General features: G+C 36.1%; 1 protein-coding gene across 1 annotated transcript in view; it reads right to left on the reverse strand.

The window, feature by feature from the left end:
- Positions 1–18,592, reverse strand: part of Sec8 (exocyst complex component secretory 8) — a 416,647-nt gene that overhangs the window by 386,073 nt on the left and 11,982 nt on the right. The window contains exon 2 of the mRNA XM_090385352.1: positions 1,579–1,619. Within this exon, the coding sequence (XP_090241478.1) occupies positions 1,579–1,619 (41 nt within the window). The remainder of the gene's footprint in view (positions 1–1,578; positions 1,620–18,592) is intronic.

Consider the following 18,592-nt stretch of genomic DNA (forward strand, 5'->3'; position numbering starts at 1 on the left):
TAAAAGGAAAATTCAGTATTACACACAAAAAAAAAAAACATTTAAATCTATCAAAATAAGACAAAGTTTGTTATCAAAATTGCAACAATGGGACTGGCTATATGATGGTACAAGAATTTACATATTTAGAAAGAGGAAAATGTTAACATTTTTAGTATACAGAATTCCTTTCGTGAGCATGTCGAGATATAAGTAGACTAGTGGAAGAATTCTGATCTGAACGCAACGCTGAAAGGTAGTGGCTATTCAGTGAATAATCTGAAGTTAGTTTAAAATGTTTTATTACATAAAGGAAATAGAAAGGATGTAATGTAAGATAAAGTACACCATACTACCATGTGCCATGATTATGATGTTCCTTAATGTTAAAATGAAAACTAATATTTCCTCATATACACTTCATACAAATTGGCTACATTTCATGATTACGCTGAAGAGATTACAATTCTATATCAACACAAGACCTATGAAGATCTTTTCAAAAAGCTCAGACTAAACAGCAGAGAAATACCATCCATGTTTGCAAGTATTAAACAAAATTTACGATAAGATCCACAGTGAACGAAGGCTCAATCCAAGAAAACAAATAGCTGTCTGGCTTTCTAAACTGCTCTACATTTACTATCAACAATGCTCCAACTTATTGTCTGCAACTCAGTAGAAGTGATCTATAGACTCCTAGATCTAGATTTTGAACCAAAAAATTTAAGTCTTTTGATTACTTGTTAGTCTTAAGTTTCTCTGGATTAAGCATTTTCTCAAATGCTTAATCCAGAGCTTTCCAAAGTGAGAATACGGCACCTTGGGATGTCATATCTAGTCCCAAAGGAAGTCAACAACTGTTTTCACTGTGATTTCCTTTTAGTGCATATACTGATATAACTGATTCATTAAAATACAATTATTGAATAAAACATTAAAATTTTGTGCCATTTATATCTTCATATGCTTCATACTTGGCAGTTAATAAGATCTGGCCAGATTCTTTCTCTTTGAAAAAACTGACTTAAATTATTTCAAATGACCTTTTAAGCTTGTTCTTAATACTGCAAGCCATCTTCCCACTCATTTAGCCTTGTTTACATGTTTTAACTTGAAACAAAGGTCAAAGTTGCATTCCAGCGCATTTACTATCAGTTTAAAGATAAGGAACAAAAAAAAAAAAAAAAAAGTGGGGGTAGGGGTGCCAAATAATTACAAAATTATGAGTAGGGGCATCAAATTATTTTTTTATTTAGTTTTAGTCAAATTATTTAGTTCTTAACACTGCACTTTTTCGATACATATTATTAATAATACATCCAACCATTTATAGCTGATCTCAGGCAATCTTTCTTTTTGGGCATTAGCATTTCTATATTTTAGTAAAAGTGCAGTGTTAAGAACTAAATAATTTGACTGAAACTAAATAAAAAATAATTTGACACCCTTACCCATAGTATTCCATTTTACTTGTAGTAAAATTTCCATGCATGAAAGCAAATAATAATTTCATAACTCATAAAAATTAACTCAGATTTATCACTATTAAAGAGCTATTTCTGCTTTATTTGAAAAATATGATTTCATAACACTTACCTTACTGATAATGTTCTTATAACAGACATTAACAACCCTGTCTGTAATAAAATAAAAATATAGTATTAAATGCCATGCAAGTACAAAACAGTATGACTATATCTGAAATTACCCTTACAATCACTAACAAATAAATGAATCCACAATTTAAAAAAAAAAAAATTTCTAAAATGAGGAAACGTTTTCCCTTGTTCTTTTGTAACAATTACTACCAGAAAATTAGGACTGACAAAGTATAACTGCTCATTTCACTTTCTGAATTTTATATAACTAGAAAACAAGTACTTTACATTAATTCCTCTTTGATAGTATGAACCAGAGTTGTAATGCTCAATACATTCTACATTGAAGAGAGGTTTACCTCAATATAATACATAGAACACTTCCGTATGATACTCTACAGCAAAATGAAAAAAAAAAAAAAAAAAAATCTGAAATCTTATATTACAGTAAAAAATAATTAAAAATAAATCGAACACAATTAAAAATCAAATTAACAACAATTAAAAATTAAATAAATTAATTAAAAGAAATTTAACGAAAAAAAATTGCGAAAAAAAGTGGTTTTGAAATTTTCGTTAAATTTCTTTTAATTTATTTAATTTTAATTGCGTTAGATTGGTTTTTAATTGTGTTCATTTGACTTTTGTGTTCAATTGATTTTTAATTATTTTTTACTGTAATGTAAGATTTGATTTTTTTTTTTTTTTTTTTTTCGTTTTAATTGCTGGAGAGTATCATACGGAAGTGTTCTATGTATTATATTGAGGTAAACTTCTCTTATTATTTTACAAATATTAATTCCTCTTTGAACAAGTCAAATGAAATACGTATTCTACTAAAAAGAAAAATGGAAAACATCTAATAAAATTAGTGACAAATCTTAATGAAATGGTTAAATCTTTATTATGATTAAACAAAAGTAAAGAGAAGAGAAATTTATTTAACACTAATTTATAAATATCATTATAAGCCACTTTTAGAGTAACATTTTTTTCTAGGGCTTGTCAATCTAAAATTCAATATGAGACAAGTAAGACCATTTGAGAGGATTTCTGGTGCCATTGCAGCACAGTGTTTGCAGTCTGTCTGACAGTGTGGAAGAGGCTTGACTGATATGGAAGGAACTTAATGGTTTTTTTTAAAAAGCTTATGACTTTGGTTAGTTGGTCTCACTCAAGGGTCGCATGGTACCCCCACTGCAAACTCTGATTTTTCATCCTTAAAAGCAGACACAGAATGTTGCAAGCTGGCATTATATACTGACTTCTTCAGCCTTAACTGCCTCATATTATTCTAAAAAGAAAAAAAAAAAAAAACTTTTGTTGTCATTTACTCAAGGTCAGCCTCAATGTATGTCAACACAGAAGCTATGAAGGAATAGAAGGAGAATTGTTTAAAAAATGTTTTGTTGGCATACAACCAGAATGACAAAACTAGAGACTTTTTTTAAGGTCGCTACTATATAAAACACTTATGTTTGAAAGTGAGAAGCATAATGGCAGGGGAAAACAGGTAAACAACGGATTACCATTCTCGTAGCAGCAAACATGTCTGGCACAGAGAAGCTTCTTGTCTTAATCATTGGGGAAGCCTTAAAAATGCAAAGCCCAGACGTTTTAAAGACATTGCTGACTACGTATCAAGCAAACCTTGGATGTCATCAAATACATACGAAGAATAGATCAGAGACTTAGGTCCGAAGACAAGCAAAAAGAGTACAAAAATTTTGCTGTTTATGGATAAATACACCCCTCATTGACAAATGAATGGCCTACGTGCAATCACCATTGAGTACCTGCCACCTAATATGACATTAGTTCTTCAGCCACTTGAACAAGGTTTAATCCAGTGCTTAAGAAAAACCATCAAAGAATACCAAAAAACAATACTGTGCTGTGTTGAAAGCAAAATGTAATGTGAAACTGACATGTTGCAAGCAATGCATTTTATGTGTTTGAACATGGGATGAGGATGACAAAAAAGTGATCACCAAATGCTTCGAGCATACTTGACTTGTCATCATGAATGATCTTCCCATGTTTCTTTGTCTATTAATTACGAAGAACAGTCCCATAATAATGATATTTGGGGATGTAATATCATCACATGTTTTGACGACTATGCTGAAGTGGATGTGGACAACGTGCATCTCAGGATATGCACAAATGAAGATGAACTCATTGCAGACGTAATGGAACCCGCTGAATAGCTTACCTGCAAAGTCTAGAATCTGGCTAGGGAAATAGAGTCATGTATTAGAAAGAATTTCTTTCTTTAGAATATCAGCAATTAAGTGAAAAGAAGAGAACAGTGAGGGAGGAATTGGGTTTGCAGATGGAGCAGATAAGATTTGCAGATAAGCCAATAGATGGATGATCATTCTCAGAGAATCTGCAGATATGCTGTAACCATTAGGAAAGGTATTAGAACCCATAGCTTAGTGCCGTGCATGGGTTGAAAGTTGGGAAGATGAAGATACTTGTCAAACAGCTGTTAAGATCTGAATGGGTGGATAATCCTTTTAGAGTAAAACACTTTTGTTTCAACAACTACCACAATTTTTAATTTTTCTTTAAGAAAACAAATACAACTAAAGTAAGGGTATAAACATAATCCTGAATGTTTTTCAGGATAGGCATTTGTTTTCCTAAATGGTTTTGTTTAACTACAGACTTCATCTAATTTGTTATTCTATTTTGTGAGGGACAATATTATATTTTGAAGCATCAAAATTAGTAATATATGCCAATCATCAGCTTCACATATTTAAATCAAGATCAGTATAGCAAATTTTGAGTAAGTCCCACAGAAAAATTTGCAGAATTCATGATAATGTTTATAAATTTGGGAGATATTTTTTCCTTAAGTATAAACCATATCCAAACAGTCAAAAGGGTGAACAAAGAGAGCTAAATGTTCTTTAAGTTAAGGTACAGCATGATTGATATAATCCAAAACAAAAGGCAAGTCTAGAATTCCAAAACCACAGTTGGTTGTGTTCATAAAAATGAAATCAATACCATTCTCTTTCTTGGTCAGAAAGACAGCAATTTGAACTAAACTTAAGTTAAACTTGTCCAACAAGGCTATCTAAAGTGCAACTTTTTCATAAGCCACTAAGTGGAACTTTTATTGGTTAAAAATTATTATTTTTATTAACTTTTGATTTAAAATTAGTAGTGTAGTCATTATTTGTAATTCTCTAATTTGGTTGGCGAATTCATTACTTAGCCTTTGTAATTGCTTAAGAAACCACAGCTGACTCTGCCACCATTGTGTTGTATTGATAAGAACATTCGAATTTTTCCACCATTTTTTTAGTATTGATGTAAGTGATAATTGGAAGTTTCTATGTAGCTGATGTAATCAGTACCAGAAGAGGCCTATAAAACTATAATTTATAGCAATAAAAATAAAATAACTTTATCACATAGTATGTAACGTATTATATTAATATTCATAGAGCTTCCGTATCAGTGATTTCGCACGAATATCATATGACACAATTAGTACTGTAGCACACAATAGTGGAATTGTAGGGTTTTAATTGGGATAAGGCTATAACTAATTTAAAATTCCACGAACATAATGGACTAGCATAATACAAATAACAAAAACTTGACAGCATAAAACGTATTATTAACATTTAGATATTTATCAGTTTAGTGTCGTAGTCAAAACAAAGTGAATTTAAACAGAAATCATGCCTCAGATTGGAACAGCAAAGCAATGGGCTCAAATAGTGGGAGTGCTGAGGCTCAGGGAAGAACTGAAGGTCACAATTCTCCTATGAATCATGGCCTTAAGAAATGTGCTACTTGTTTGTGAACATATCTAGAACAGGACATGATGCAGAAAAGGGGATATCTTTCTATATGCATTCGGTGCAAAGGGTATGAGGAAATTAAATGCGAACTCAGAGTTCTGATGGGCATTTATGAGAGCAAGAAAATAAGGGTGGATACTCTAGAAGGAATTAAAATGGAGGCCCATCAAGCTCTCAGCTGCCCAACTCAACACCAGAGCCCTCACTTGGGCAAAACAGTAGCAATCCCAAAGGCAGAATTCACTGCCACAGGAGGTAGTTATTGTCGATGACTCTATTGTCAGGAATGAGAAACGTATTGTGCAAAGAGGATAGGTAGAACAGGACCAGGGTATGACTGCCAGGAGAAAATGCAGCTGATACTGGAGCAGGTATCACCTTTAAGGGCACCTCCTCAAAGGTGACATATATTAGGAGATTTGAGAACTTAATTAACAAGAGGGCAATGATGGGAAAAATCATGAGTAAAAATTAAATATGAAAATGTCTGCAATCCTGCACAGACACAGTAGATATATGTTGAGAGCTGTCAATCAATCCCACCCTGGAGATTCTGTCCAAGGGTTGTGATTACAATTTTTGTCAGGATAGCATGTGCTTGTTAACAGAAAAGACTGTTTTTACAAGGATGGGATACATTTAAATAGAAGGGGGGCAGACGAATATTCACTGATGCTATGAAGACAATGTTAGGTGGGTCAGAAAACTGATAGCTTGGGGGATGATATACATACAAACAGATAAACTACAGCTGAAGACAGAGGTGAAAATGATTCTTGAACTGCTTTCATTGGAACATGCAACAGCCAGGAGAGAACAGTGTCAGGGATTTCAAGCCCTGCTGTGGGCCATCATAGAACAAGTAAATACATGAGCTGTGTTATGGTAACTAAGAATAAGAACAGGAGCAAGTATACTAATGCTTGGAGCATAATAAATAAATTTCATGAAGTACTGATTAAGTCAAATACAGACTTCGTGGGATATCAAGAATGTAGTAGTAGTGGCATGTGATGCAAGAAAGCAAGTGTATCAGCTTATGCAGCATCAACCAAAAAAAAAAAATCACACCATTCCCTCCAAATGCCTGTCCAGTTCCTAAAATTTATTTAATCTATGACAGATGGAAGTTTGTTTGAGCAATTAACCACCCGCTGGCTAAAGGCAAATTTCCACACTTCTATTCTACATCTGTCTTTTCTTAATTTGAATTTATGCCCCCTTAGGTTCGTAATCTGAACAAGTGGAAGGATCCCATCAGAATTCAGCGTGCTCAACCCATTCAAGGCCTTATACACCTCAATCAGATCACCGCACAGGTGCCTAGTCTCCAGCCACTGCAATTTGCAGAACTTAAGCCTCTCTTGGTAAGAGGATCCCTTCATTCCCCTCACCAATCTTGTTGCCCTTCTCTGTACACGCTCAAGCAAATCTACATCCTTCCTAAAATGAGGCCTCCAGACCTGTACGCAGTACTCAAGGCGTGGCCTGACAATTGCCTTATACAGAGTTACAATCACCTCCTTTTCTCTGCTAGCAAAATTCCTATATATCATTGACAAAACCCCATGACCTGCCCTGGCAGCCTGTCTGCATTGCTCAGAAAACTTCATATCTGCCTGCACAATTACTTCCAGGTCTTTTTCATTTTCTACCACCTTGAGTGTAGTACCATACAGTTGGTACGTTTCTCTGGGTTACTTCTACCCATATGCAGTACTTTGCATTTGTCAAGGTTAAACTTCAGTTGCCACTTCTTAGCCCATCTGCCCAAATTTTCTAGATCTTGTTGCAGTAGCACACTGCCATTACTGTCATTAACAACCCTGCCAACCTTTGTATCATCTGCAAACTTCGACACTAAGCCTGATATACCTTCATCAATATCATTGATAAATATACAAAACAGTGGACCCAACACCGAACCCTGTGGGACTTCACTAATAACATTAGTCCACAAAGAGCAGCACCCATTGATTACCACCCTCTGTATTCTCCTACTCAACCATCCTTTTATCCATTGTATCAACTTACCCTTAATAATGTGATGTTACTCAGACATAAGGGATGCAACATCTCAATAGGTGGAAGTACAATGTGTACAGAAAGTCTTGCAGATCTGGGGGCTGCCCCCAACTCTGTACAAGAAAGGACTGAAGGGGAGGATTTATGTGCTTAGTTATGAGGACTTATGATGTTATGTTACCAATAAAAAATTCTAAATGGGAAGCATTCGGGGAAGTAATTGTAGAAGCTACTAGTGTTTTCATACTATCTAAAAAAATACTGTTACAGTGTTAGACCTAAATGGATGTCAGACGAACTGATGAGACTTGTGGTAGAGAAAGAAAGTGCATGGGATGCAAATAAATTATAAAGTGATACACATTCCTATGGTGCATATAAACTAGTCTGTAATCAAGTCACAAAGGAGGTAAGTAAGCTAAAGTAGATGACAAGAAGTCTCTGGCAGAGAATTCCAAGAAAAGCAGCAAAGACTTCTTTACTTATATTAACAGTAGAAGGAAGGGGTTGGATCACATTGCTTTATTTGATGTCACTGGTTTTACTATTGATGATCCTTCCAAGGTAACTACAAACTAAATAGGTATTTTGCATCTGCATTCACACAAAAAGCATCTTTTAGGGATGGGGAACAATACATTTATCAAATTTTAACTTGGAGCTAAATTATTTTATGATAACTAGTGAAAAAAAGAAAGATTCTGTGAAAAAAGTCAAGAAACTGTTAAAGCTAAACTTAAAAAAGATACCTGGAGTGGATGAGGTCTATCAAAGTTATATTAATAGAGGCAGCAAAACAATTAAACAAATCTTTACATCCCTGTGAACCGGAGATGTACGAATGTATCCCCAGTTCAAAGGAAGATCGAAAGCTGACATCAACAATTACAGACCTGGCAGAGGAAAATAATGGAGCCTCTGGTTAAAGAAGTAGCACAGAATCATCTAGACAGGAATGCAATTATACTGCAGTCATAGCATGGATTTATTAAGGAACAATCTAATCTAGCCAATCTGATGCTAACAAAATAACTGGATACAAACAATAATTTTGATATCATATACACCTAAACCTCTTTTTATGCGACAGGTACATTCCTAAAAATTACACGTAAAAAGAACTACTGGCTCCATAGCAAAAGTGAAGATTGGTTCCAAACCTGAAATATAAGCAAAATAATGAAAAAACAAACATTAAATTCGTTAGGATCATAAGATTTTTATTTACATTTCATGGAGAACACACATACATATAACGAATTTTAATAACTTTAAAAAAAACATTAATTTCAGTTGTTTGCTAAGGATTCTATAAAAAAATTATGTTATTCGCTATCAGTTTCTGACAATAAACGCGACAGCTTTCATTTTCGTGAGACTGTAATATCACTAGAACTACTAGATATGGCATTATCATCATCGACTTCTGCCTCAATTTGTGAAATTCTTCTTGCCATGTCTTGAACAAAAGTACCGCTGGTTGTTTCAGTAGTTCCAGGCATGAACTCAGTTATTAATTGCTGTGTTGATGCTTTAGATAAGTCGCGATATAATTCTCTGTATGAAGACATTAACAACTTACGCTCACGTGAAAACTTTCCAGCACATTCTTCATTTGGATCATGTCGGGCAAAATAATTGCCTAAATTATTGGTCAGTTTAAGACCGTCTTTAATTATATCAGCAGTAAAAGTAGGATTATCTTGATCATTATCTTCTTCACTTTAAGGAGTTTCAGAAACAGTCTCCACCATTTCGTCTTCGCTAAGAGGTTTATCAATTAACAATTCTTCAATATCTGCCGACATAAGATCATCGAATCCTTCTCCGCCAATTTCACACACCAAACTTAATATAATGGGGAATTCTGCAGTATGATTGAAAGGAACAGGAGCATTCTCTTTAACACATGCGGGCCAAATAGCATTCCAGCATGCATTCATAGTTTCTGGTTTCAATTCAGATAACGTAAATTGAACCTGATCAATACAATCCATAATTGAAAAATTTTTCCACACATCCATAACTGACAGTGTTTCATCATCATTTAGCTTGTTCAAAACAAACTGAAATGTTCATCCGGCATAATGTTTTAAAAGTCGCAATTATACCCTGATCTAGAAGTTGTAGCAATGATGAGGCATTGGGCGGCAGAAAACAAAATTGCACATTTGGGTGTTCTATGGCAAGATGACTGGGTGCATTATCAAGAATCAAAAGCACTTAAAATTCGAGACACTTGTCATTCAAATAGCGTCTAACTTCTGGAACAAAATGTTTATGGAACCACTCAGTGAAAATATCAATGGTCACCCAAGCTTTTTTGTTGGCCATCCAATGAACAGGCAATTTTTGAAAATCTATGCCTTTCATTGGCCGTGGTCTTAACATCCGATCTCCTAAAGCATTCGAACAAAATAGGAGTGTTATGCGATCCTTTGCTGCTTTGAACCCACCAACAGTTTTTTGCCATTTTTTGATAAGTAAGTTCTGTTTGGCATTTTTGTCCAGAAAAGGCCAGTTTCGTCCATATTCCAAACTTGTTCACGAGTGTAACCTCCATCTTCAATTATTTTAGCAAGTTTTTGTGGAAATGCTTTAGCAGCTGTTTCATCAACAGAAGCCGTTTCACCTTTAATTTTTATATTATGAAGAGCATGTCTTTTAATAAACTTAGCCAGCCAGCTTTCATGAAATTCATATTTTTTCCTCAATTGAGATGAAGTATCTGGCTGCAGTTTTTTAATCTGTTCATAAAATCTCAATGCTGATTGCTTGATGGAATTTCCGTCAACTGGCATTCTTTTTTGTACATTATCTTCTATCCACATCACTAAAGCTTTTTCAGCCTTTTCTAGAACATCTCGTGTGTGATGATAATTTCGCACTCGATTTTGTACCAGAACATACTGCTTTTCTAATAGCCTCTTCATTTTTCTTTATAGATCTGATAGTTGATTCACGGACTCCAAAATGATTATCCACAGCCATCGCACCTTCCCCAGTTTGAAGATGATCTAAAATTTGAAATTTTATATCCAAGGAAACGGCTTTCCTTATTTTTTTGGTTATCAGCAACATCATGTGAGGGCTGGATTAAAATCTTCGGTTAATGAAATGAAAGTTCGAAAATTACATACAATGTAGTTTACCATTTATTATTTCTTGGCAAAATTATTAATTTTATAACGCAATTTTTATTTTGATTTCACTTAAAAAATGCAAATGCAAAAAAATGTGGTAACTGTGTTGTCTACTCAAACAACAAATTCAAACTGCTAAGAACTGCTTTTTTATGCGCAGTCAGTTATGCAATTCGGGGAATTCCCAATAAATTAAATTCGTAAGAATTTTCTAAGTTGATACGAGAAACCAAATTCAAACTGCAAAAACTGCAGTTTGAATTCGGGGAATTTAGAATTTAAAATTTTCTTAATTGAAACGAGAATGCATTTCTACAAAATTGTCTGAATTTTATTGAATTACGGATTTTTTCCTAACTTAGACTTTAGGTTGGTCGCGTAAAAGTCAATAAAAATCGCGTAAAAAAATTATTTTTGATATCCCAATTCGCGTAACTCTGAATTCGTGTAAAAGAAATTTGCATAAAAAGAGGTTTAGGTGTACTTGGATTTCAGGAAAGTTTCTGATATTGTTTTGGATAAAAGACGACTATACAAATCGGTCTGGTGTAGCATTAGTGGCAAGTTACTGCTATGGAATAGCATTAGTAGAGGCATATGATGCAAGAAAGCAAGCTTAGGCAATATCAGCCAAAAAAAAAAAAAAAAAAAACCACTCCAATTTCACCCCTCCGTTTGTTCGAAATACCTGTCCAGCTGAGCCTTAAATTTATTTAGGCTATCAACTTCCACAACAAGGGATGGAAGTTTGTTCCAGCAATCAACCACCTGCTGGCTAACGGCAAACTTCTGCACATCTATCCCACAACTGTCTTTCCTCAATTTGAATTCATGCCCTCTCAGGTGATTATTTTGAGCAAGAGGAAGAATCCCATCCGCATTGAGCATGCTCAAACCATTCAAGGCTTTATACACCTCAATCAGATCACCTCGCAGGTGCCTAGTCTACAGACACTAATTTGCAAAACTTAAGCCTTTCTTTGTAAGAGCAACCCTTTGTTCCATTCACTAATCTTGTTGCCCTTCTCTGTACTCGTTCCAGCAGCTCTACATCATTCTTGAAATGAGGCCTCCAGACCTGTATACAGTACTCAAGGTATGGCCTGACCATTGCCTTATACAAGGGAATAATCACCTCCTTATCCCTGCTAGAAAAATTCCTGTATATCATTGACAAGACACCATGAGCTACTCTTGCAGCCTGTCTGCACTGCTCAGAAAACTTCATATCTGCCTGCACAATTACCCCCAGCTCCTTTTCATTCTCTACCACTGTCAATGTAGTACCACAGAGTTGATATGTTGCTCTGGGGTTACTGTTTCCTGTATGTAGTACTTTACATTTGTCAATGTTAAACTTCATTTGCCACCTCACAGCCCATCTGCTCAACCGTTCCAGATCCTCTTGCAGCAGCAGCATAGCGTCAGTAGTGTCCTTAACAACCCTACCAACCTTTGTATCGTCTGCAAACTTGGACATTAAGCTTGATATACCATCATCAATATCATTTATAAATACAGAAAACAACAATGGACACAACACTGAACCCTGAGAGACTCCACTAATACATTAGTCCACGATGAGCAGTGTCCATTGATTACCACTCTCTGTCTTCTCCCCCCTCAACCATCCCTTTATCTATAGCAGCAATTTGCCTCCAATGCCACACTGCTCCAATTTGTGCAGCAGTCTTCCATGTGCAACAGTATCAAAATCCTTTCTAAGATCCAAATATATAATATCAAAGTTATTTCCTGCATCCAGTTCTTTTGTGACTGCATCATAGTATCCAATCGAATTGATCAGGCAAGACTTTCCCTTAACAAAACCATGCTATGTCCAAGCTATAACAGGAGTCTTGTCTAGATGACCCTGCAGTGCTTCTTTAACCAGTGCCTCCATTAATTTTCCTGGAAAAGAAGTTAAACTCACAGGTCTATAATTACTTGTGTCGCCCTTTGATCCTCCTTTGTGAATTGGGGTCAGATTTGCACATCTCCAATCCATGGGTACTTCCCCTGAGTCCAAGGAAGCTCTCATAATTATGGCTAAGGATTTGCTTACTTCCTTTGCTGCCTCCTTTAATATAACTGGATAGATCCCATCCACACCAGGTGCCTTTCTTGTATTTGTCTTCAACAATTTCTCCTCCACTTTACTCTCAATTATTACAAGATCATCTAGCTCACTGCCAGTGTTTAATTCATCTATGGCATTCCCCTTCGTGAATAACTCTTCATGTGTGAATGTAGATGCAAAATATTGATTTAGTTTGTTAGCTACCTGAGCAGGATCATCAACAGTTGAACCATCGATATCAAGTGGACCAATCTGATTCATCCCCTTCCTTCTGGAGTTTACATAAGTAAAGAACTCCTTGCTGTTTTTCTTTGCATCCCTTGCCAAAGATTTCTCGTAATCTGCCTTCGCCTGCCTAAACTCCTTTGTAACTTGGTTACAGATCAACTTGTATCTATCATAGGCTTCTGTGTCACATATTAATTTATATGTATCCCATGCATTTTTCTTCTCTGCCATACGTCTCATTAGTTCATCTGACATCGATTTAGGCCTAAACCTTGAACAATATTTCTTAGTTGGTATGTAAAGCCTAGTAGCTTCCAAGATAAGTTCTTTGAATGCTTCCCATTTTGAGTTTGCTGTTGGTAACATCATCAGTTGGTCCCACTGTATAGAATTTAAATACTGTCTCAGACCATTGTAGTCGTCTTTACGAAAACAAAAACCCTTCCCTTTACCCTGATGGTAGTTACCTCTTTGAGTAAATCCCACTTCAGCACACTGTGATCACTGCCACCTAGTGGTTCCTTTATCTGCAGATTCTTAATGCATGAAGAATCACTACTGATAATCAGATCAAGAGTATTACTCCCTCTAGCTGCCTCCCGAACATGCTGATGTAGAAAAAAATCTTCCAATAAATCCACATAGCTTCCACAATAAATCCACAATCATCCAATAAATCCACATGCAGTAACATCACAAGTTGCAAATCCACGTGTTACAAGTTGCAGCTCCACTGAACGATACGTTTTTTAGCCATATTTAGCCACTTTATTGACCAATTGTTATATTAAATTATTTTCTATAAGTAGCTTATAGACTTAGTCAGGATCCTTAGTTTATTCTGAATTGAGACAGCGAGATTTGGAAGTTAATTAATACTTAAGTGTCCGTAGATTTACCGTTCGTAAATTGCCACCATTGTTATACAATACAATGTTATATCCCGAACTAGACAGCGTTAGCTTAGTATAGTATAGTATATAATACAATATTGTCAATTAATCAGTAAAATCTATTAATCTCGTTAAACTTATAAGGGATGGATGTTTGAATGGGAGAATACAGTTGCTCTCAATGGATGATGCCCTTCTTGGATTACTGTTATTAGTGAATTCTATGTAGTTCAGTGCTGGGCCCACTGGTTTCTATATTTATTTAATGAACTGATGAAGGAAAATCAGCTTAATGTCTATGTCTGCAGGTAATATAAAGGCTGGCAGGGTGGTTAATGGCAGTAATCAGGGTATAGTACTGAAACAAGATCCAGAAAAATAGGGCAGATGGGCTGAGAAGTGGTAACTGAAGTTTAAATTCTAAGTTCATACTCAGGGATGACCACACAGTCAGAGGAGTTCAAAAGATTTAACATATACAAATGCAACTTACTGCATATGGGTAGAAGTAATCCCAGATAAAAGTACTAATCATGTTGTACTACACTCAAAGTAGTGGAAAATGAAAAAGACCTGGTAATTGTGCAGTCAGATATGTTCTCTAAGCAATGCTGAGAGGCTGCCAGCCAGCATACAAGCTTTTGTCAATTATATACATTGACATGGATAAGCAGGTGATTATCCCATTGTACGCGGATGGGAGAAATCCCAGGTGCCGTCTGACACAAACATACCTATATACATTACAAAAATTAGTGCATACTAATTTTTGCCTACAGGTCTGAAGACCTCATTTTAGAAAGTATATAGATCTGATAGAATGGATGCAAAGAAGGGCAGATATGTTCTCTAAGCAATGCTGAGAGGCTGCCAGCCAGCATACAAGCTTTTGTCAATTATATACATTGACATGGATAAGCAGGTGATTATCCCATTGTACGCGGATGGGAGAAATCCCAGGTGCCGTCTGACACAAACATACCTTATGTACATTACAAAAATTAGTGCATACTAATTTTTGCCAACGGGTCTGAAGGCCTCATTTTAGAAAGTATATAGATCTGATAGAATGGATGCAAAGAAGGACAAGATTGGTGAAGGGAACAAAAAGGGTGTTTGTGCCAAGAAATGCTTCAGTTCTGCACATTCCAGCTTCTGGAGACTAGGAACCTGGCAGGTGATTTCAGTGAGGTGATTAAGGTTTTGAAGTATTGAACAAAACTCAGTTCTAATGGCATTCTTCCTCTTGCTCAGACTGCACACACAGAGGCATAAATTCTAACTGTGGAAGGATGGTTGCAGGACAGATGTGTAGAGGTGTGCATACAGCCAGCAGGTGGAAGTTTGTGCTGATTGTCAGCACAAACTTCCATCTGTTGTTGTGGAAGTGGGTAGTTTGAATAAATTCAAGGAGGAACTAAAGAAATTATTGGTGATATAATGAGGAAATGAGAACATTTCCTCATTAATTATGAGAACATCTTTAGCACTAGCATTAGTAGAGACATAAGATGCAAGAAAACAAGTTTATATAGCATAAGCCCAAAAAAAAAAAAAAAAACCTTCCCATTTCACTCCAAATGTTTGTATAGTTCTGCTTTAAACTAAAGTTTTTGATCTCCACTACAACAGATGGAAGTTTGTTCCAATTAATGAAAGGGTTTTTTTTTTTTTTTGTGCTTATGAGAAGTGGTAACTGAAGTTTAAATTCTAAGTTCATACTCAGGGATGACCACACAGTCAGAGGAGTTCAAAAGATTTAACATATACAAATGCAACTTACTGTATATGGGTAGATGAAAGCTTATACTTCATAAGCTTGCTTTCCTGCATCATTAGACATTTGCTAATACTGTGGTGTGTTCATGTGGACCTTCATTACTGCCCATTCTCTGAAGTCCCTCAGCTACAAAAGAAGTGATTCTTGCACTGCTTCTATTGGAACATGTAGCCTGTAAAGCAAGGTCCTGGAGATAAAGGTCTGCTGTGGGTCATCATGGAATAAAGAAACACATGGATTGTTTTTTTTTTTTTTTTTTTTATGTAAACCCCAAACAAGAGGTATTAGAACCTATAGTACTTAGTACCGTGCTTGGGTTGGAGGTTAAGAAGACAAAAGAAGATATTTGTTAACATTAGACTTGAACTTCTGTAGACTGTAATTTTTAGGAAATACGTATGAAGGAATGTTGTTCCAGAAAATGGCAGTTGAAAATAAACGAGGAAGATGAAAAGTTCGTTCTGTGAGTTTGAAGTTAGACAGTAAATTGGTGTTGGCTGGTGGCGGCACGCGTTCGGACTGTTTTGAAAAAGTCAGCGGGAATTATAGAAGCCAATTCAGAAGAACAGTGCCCATGGAAATATCTGTAGAAGAGGCATGCAGCAGAAACAGTACGTCTTTGAGACAGAGTGGACAGACTCTGTTAGAAATGAGTCATTAATTAACCTAACTGCCCTCTTCTGAATGGAATCTAGAAGCCTGAGAGAGGTTTTGGGGCACTCCTGCAGATGTGGGAACAATATTCCATGGTAGGAATTTGCTATTCTATGGATTTGCAATTTGTACGGAGTGAACAGCTGTTTGGAAGAAAAGTAACGCTGAGAGTGAAAGAGAAAACCAAGTTTTTTAGATGCAAAGGAAGCAATATTTGTAATGTGCTTATGCCAAGAGAGATTAGAAGTCAAAGTAATCCCCAAGAGAGATATATCATTTTGCCTAGAAATCGGAGTGTCACCAAAAATAAGCATAGGAGCAGAAGAATCCTTTTTGCGAGATATAATACAAGACTGCGTTTTAGAAGGATTGAAATCAACTAAGATGTCTTTGCCCCACTGGAGAATTACCTGAAGATTGGCATTTAAGGAATTGGTAGCAGATTTTCGAGAAGTTGAAGCTGATTGAGCAGGGCAGGGTTTCTCAAAATGGAAAGTGGAATGCAATGTGCTATCATCGGCAAAACTATGGATAGGATTTCCAGCCAATGGAAGAAGGCTATTAATATACAAGAGGAAAAGAGTGGGGGGGGGGGAAGGAGGAACTAAAGAAACTGAACCTTGGGGGACACCGGCATTAGTGGATAAGTTAGAAGACAGAGAGCCATCTACCATCACCTTCAGTCAGCGATCAGAGAGAAAACTGGATAACCAGTTTTGGACAGGTATTTTGAACGAACAGAGGGGTGAAGTGGAAGTGGGTTTTTTTTTTTTTTTTTTTTGGCTGATGCTGCATAAGCTTGCTTTCTTGCATCAAATGCCTCTACTAATGCTAATGCTAAAAAAACCAATTACAAAAAACAGTTGGCAAACCATAAGATGAAAGCTTGTTTAGAAGACCTTTATGCCAAACATGATCAAAAGCCTTTGAGATGTCAAGAGCAACTGCTTGTGTTTCACCAAACCTTTCCACTGAATTAGTCCATAAGTGGGTAACATAAGCCAGAATATCAGCAGTGGATCAACACTGATGGAATCCATACTGGTGATCATTGATCAGACGGAAAGTTTCTAGGTAGTTTAAGAGTTGGCGGTTAATTGATTTCTGCATTACTTTAGAAAAAGTAGAAGTAATTACAATGGGATGATAATTGTATGGGAGGGATTTGTTACCCTTTTTAGGAACTGGCTGGATATGAGCAAATTTCCAGGCAGAAGGAAAAACACCTTTGGAATAAGAAAGTGAAAAAAGGCAGCAAAGAACAGGAGTAAGTTCACGAGCACAGGTTTTGAGAACAAGTGGAGAAATACCATCAGGACCTGCAGCTTTCTTAGCATCAAGATTCATCAAAATCCTTCTGACATCCTTTTGACGGAAGACCGCAGGAGGCACTGAATGGAGCATGTTAGGAATGGTGGGAAGTGTTTTACCAAGATCATTAGTACATGAGTTGGAAGAAAAATGGGATGCTAGCAGGTCAGCTATATCCTTGGTTGAATTGACAACAGAACCATCTGGTTTGGACAGAGGTGGGAGCAGAGATGGGCAAAAGTTGCAGCCAATAGCTTTGGCAAGAGACCAGAATGCTCGGCTACCATTAGGGCAAGAAGAAAGTTTTCTACTCTTAGCCTGTCAAAGTCTAGTTTGGACTGATTAATAACTGCTTTACAATTGTTGCGAGCTTTGGTATAGGTAGAAAATGAAACTGAAGAATTAGAAAACAAGCCAATTACGATATGCAATGTTCTTTTCTAGAAGAGCCTTAGCACATTTATTGGAAAACCAAGATTTAGATAAAGGATGAGATTTTAAAGTGGAGTGTGGGATAAAGGATTCCATTCCTGCAAGAATAATTTCCCTGACACGATCTGAGCAAACGCTGACATCAGAAGTTTTGAAACAGTAATCCGACCAAGGAAAAGAAATCTCGCAGGTCATCCCATTTTGCATTCTTGTAATGCCAATCAATATGAGTTTGGGAATAGCCATGAGATAAAGGCTCCATTGGAGAAGAGAATCACCAAGTTTTGATCTGAGGTGCCTAGAGGACCTCTTCCTTCGACCGTGTACTTAGAAGGTTTGTTTGTGAGAAAAAGATCAAGCGTGTTGGCTGTATGATCAGGATTGTCCGGTATATTGTAGGTAAATGAACAATCTGTGCAAGGTCATTAGTAATTGCAAAAACCTTAGCATCTCGACCAGCTGGGTCAATGTGACTAGAAAACAGAAGACAGCTGGAGTTGTGAACATTAAAATCACCAAGGAAAATTACCTCACTGTTAGGAAAGTTGGACTGGAGAAACTCAAGTTGCAAAGAGAGGAAGTCAAAGAGCTCCAAGTGATTAATGGAGTTGGGAAAACAGTAGAGACAACAGATGAATC

This window comes from Mastigoproctus giganteus, chromosome 11 (genome assembly GCF_048544385.1).
Source record: "Mastigoproctus giganteus isolate SK-2022 chromosome 11, ASM4854438v1, whole genome shotgun sequence".
Classification (NCBI taxonomy): domain Eukaryota; kingdom Metazoa; phylum Arthropoda; class Arachnida; order Uropygi; family Thelyphonidae; genus Mastigoproctus; species Mastigoproctus giganteus.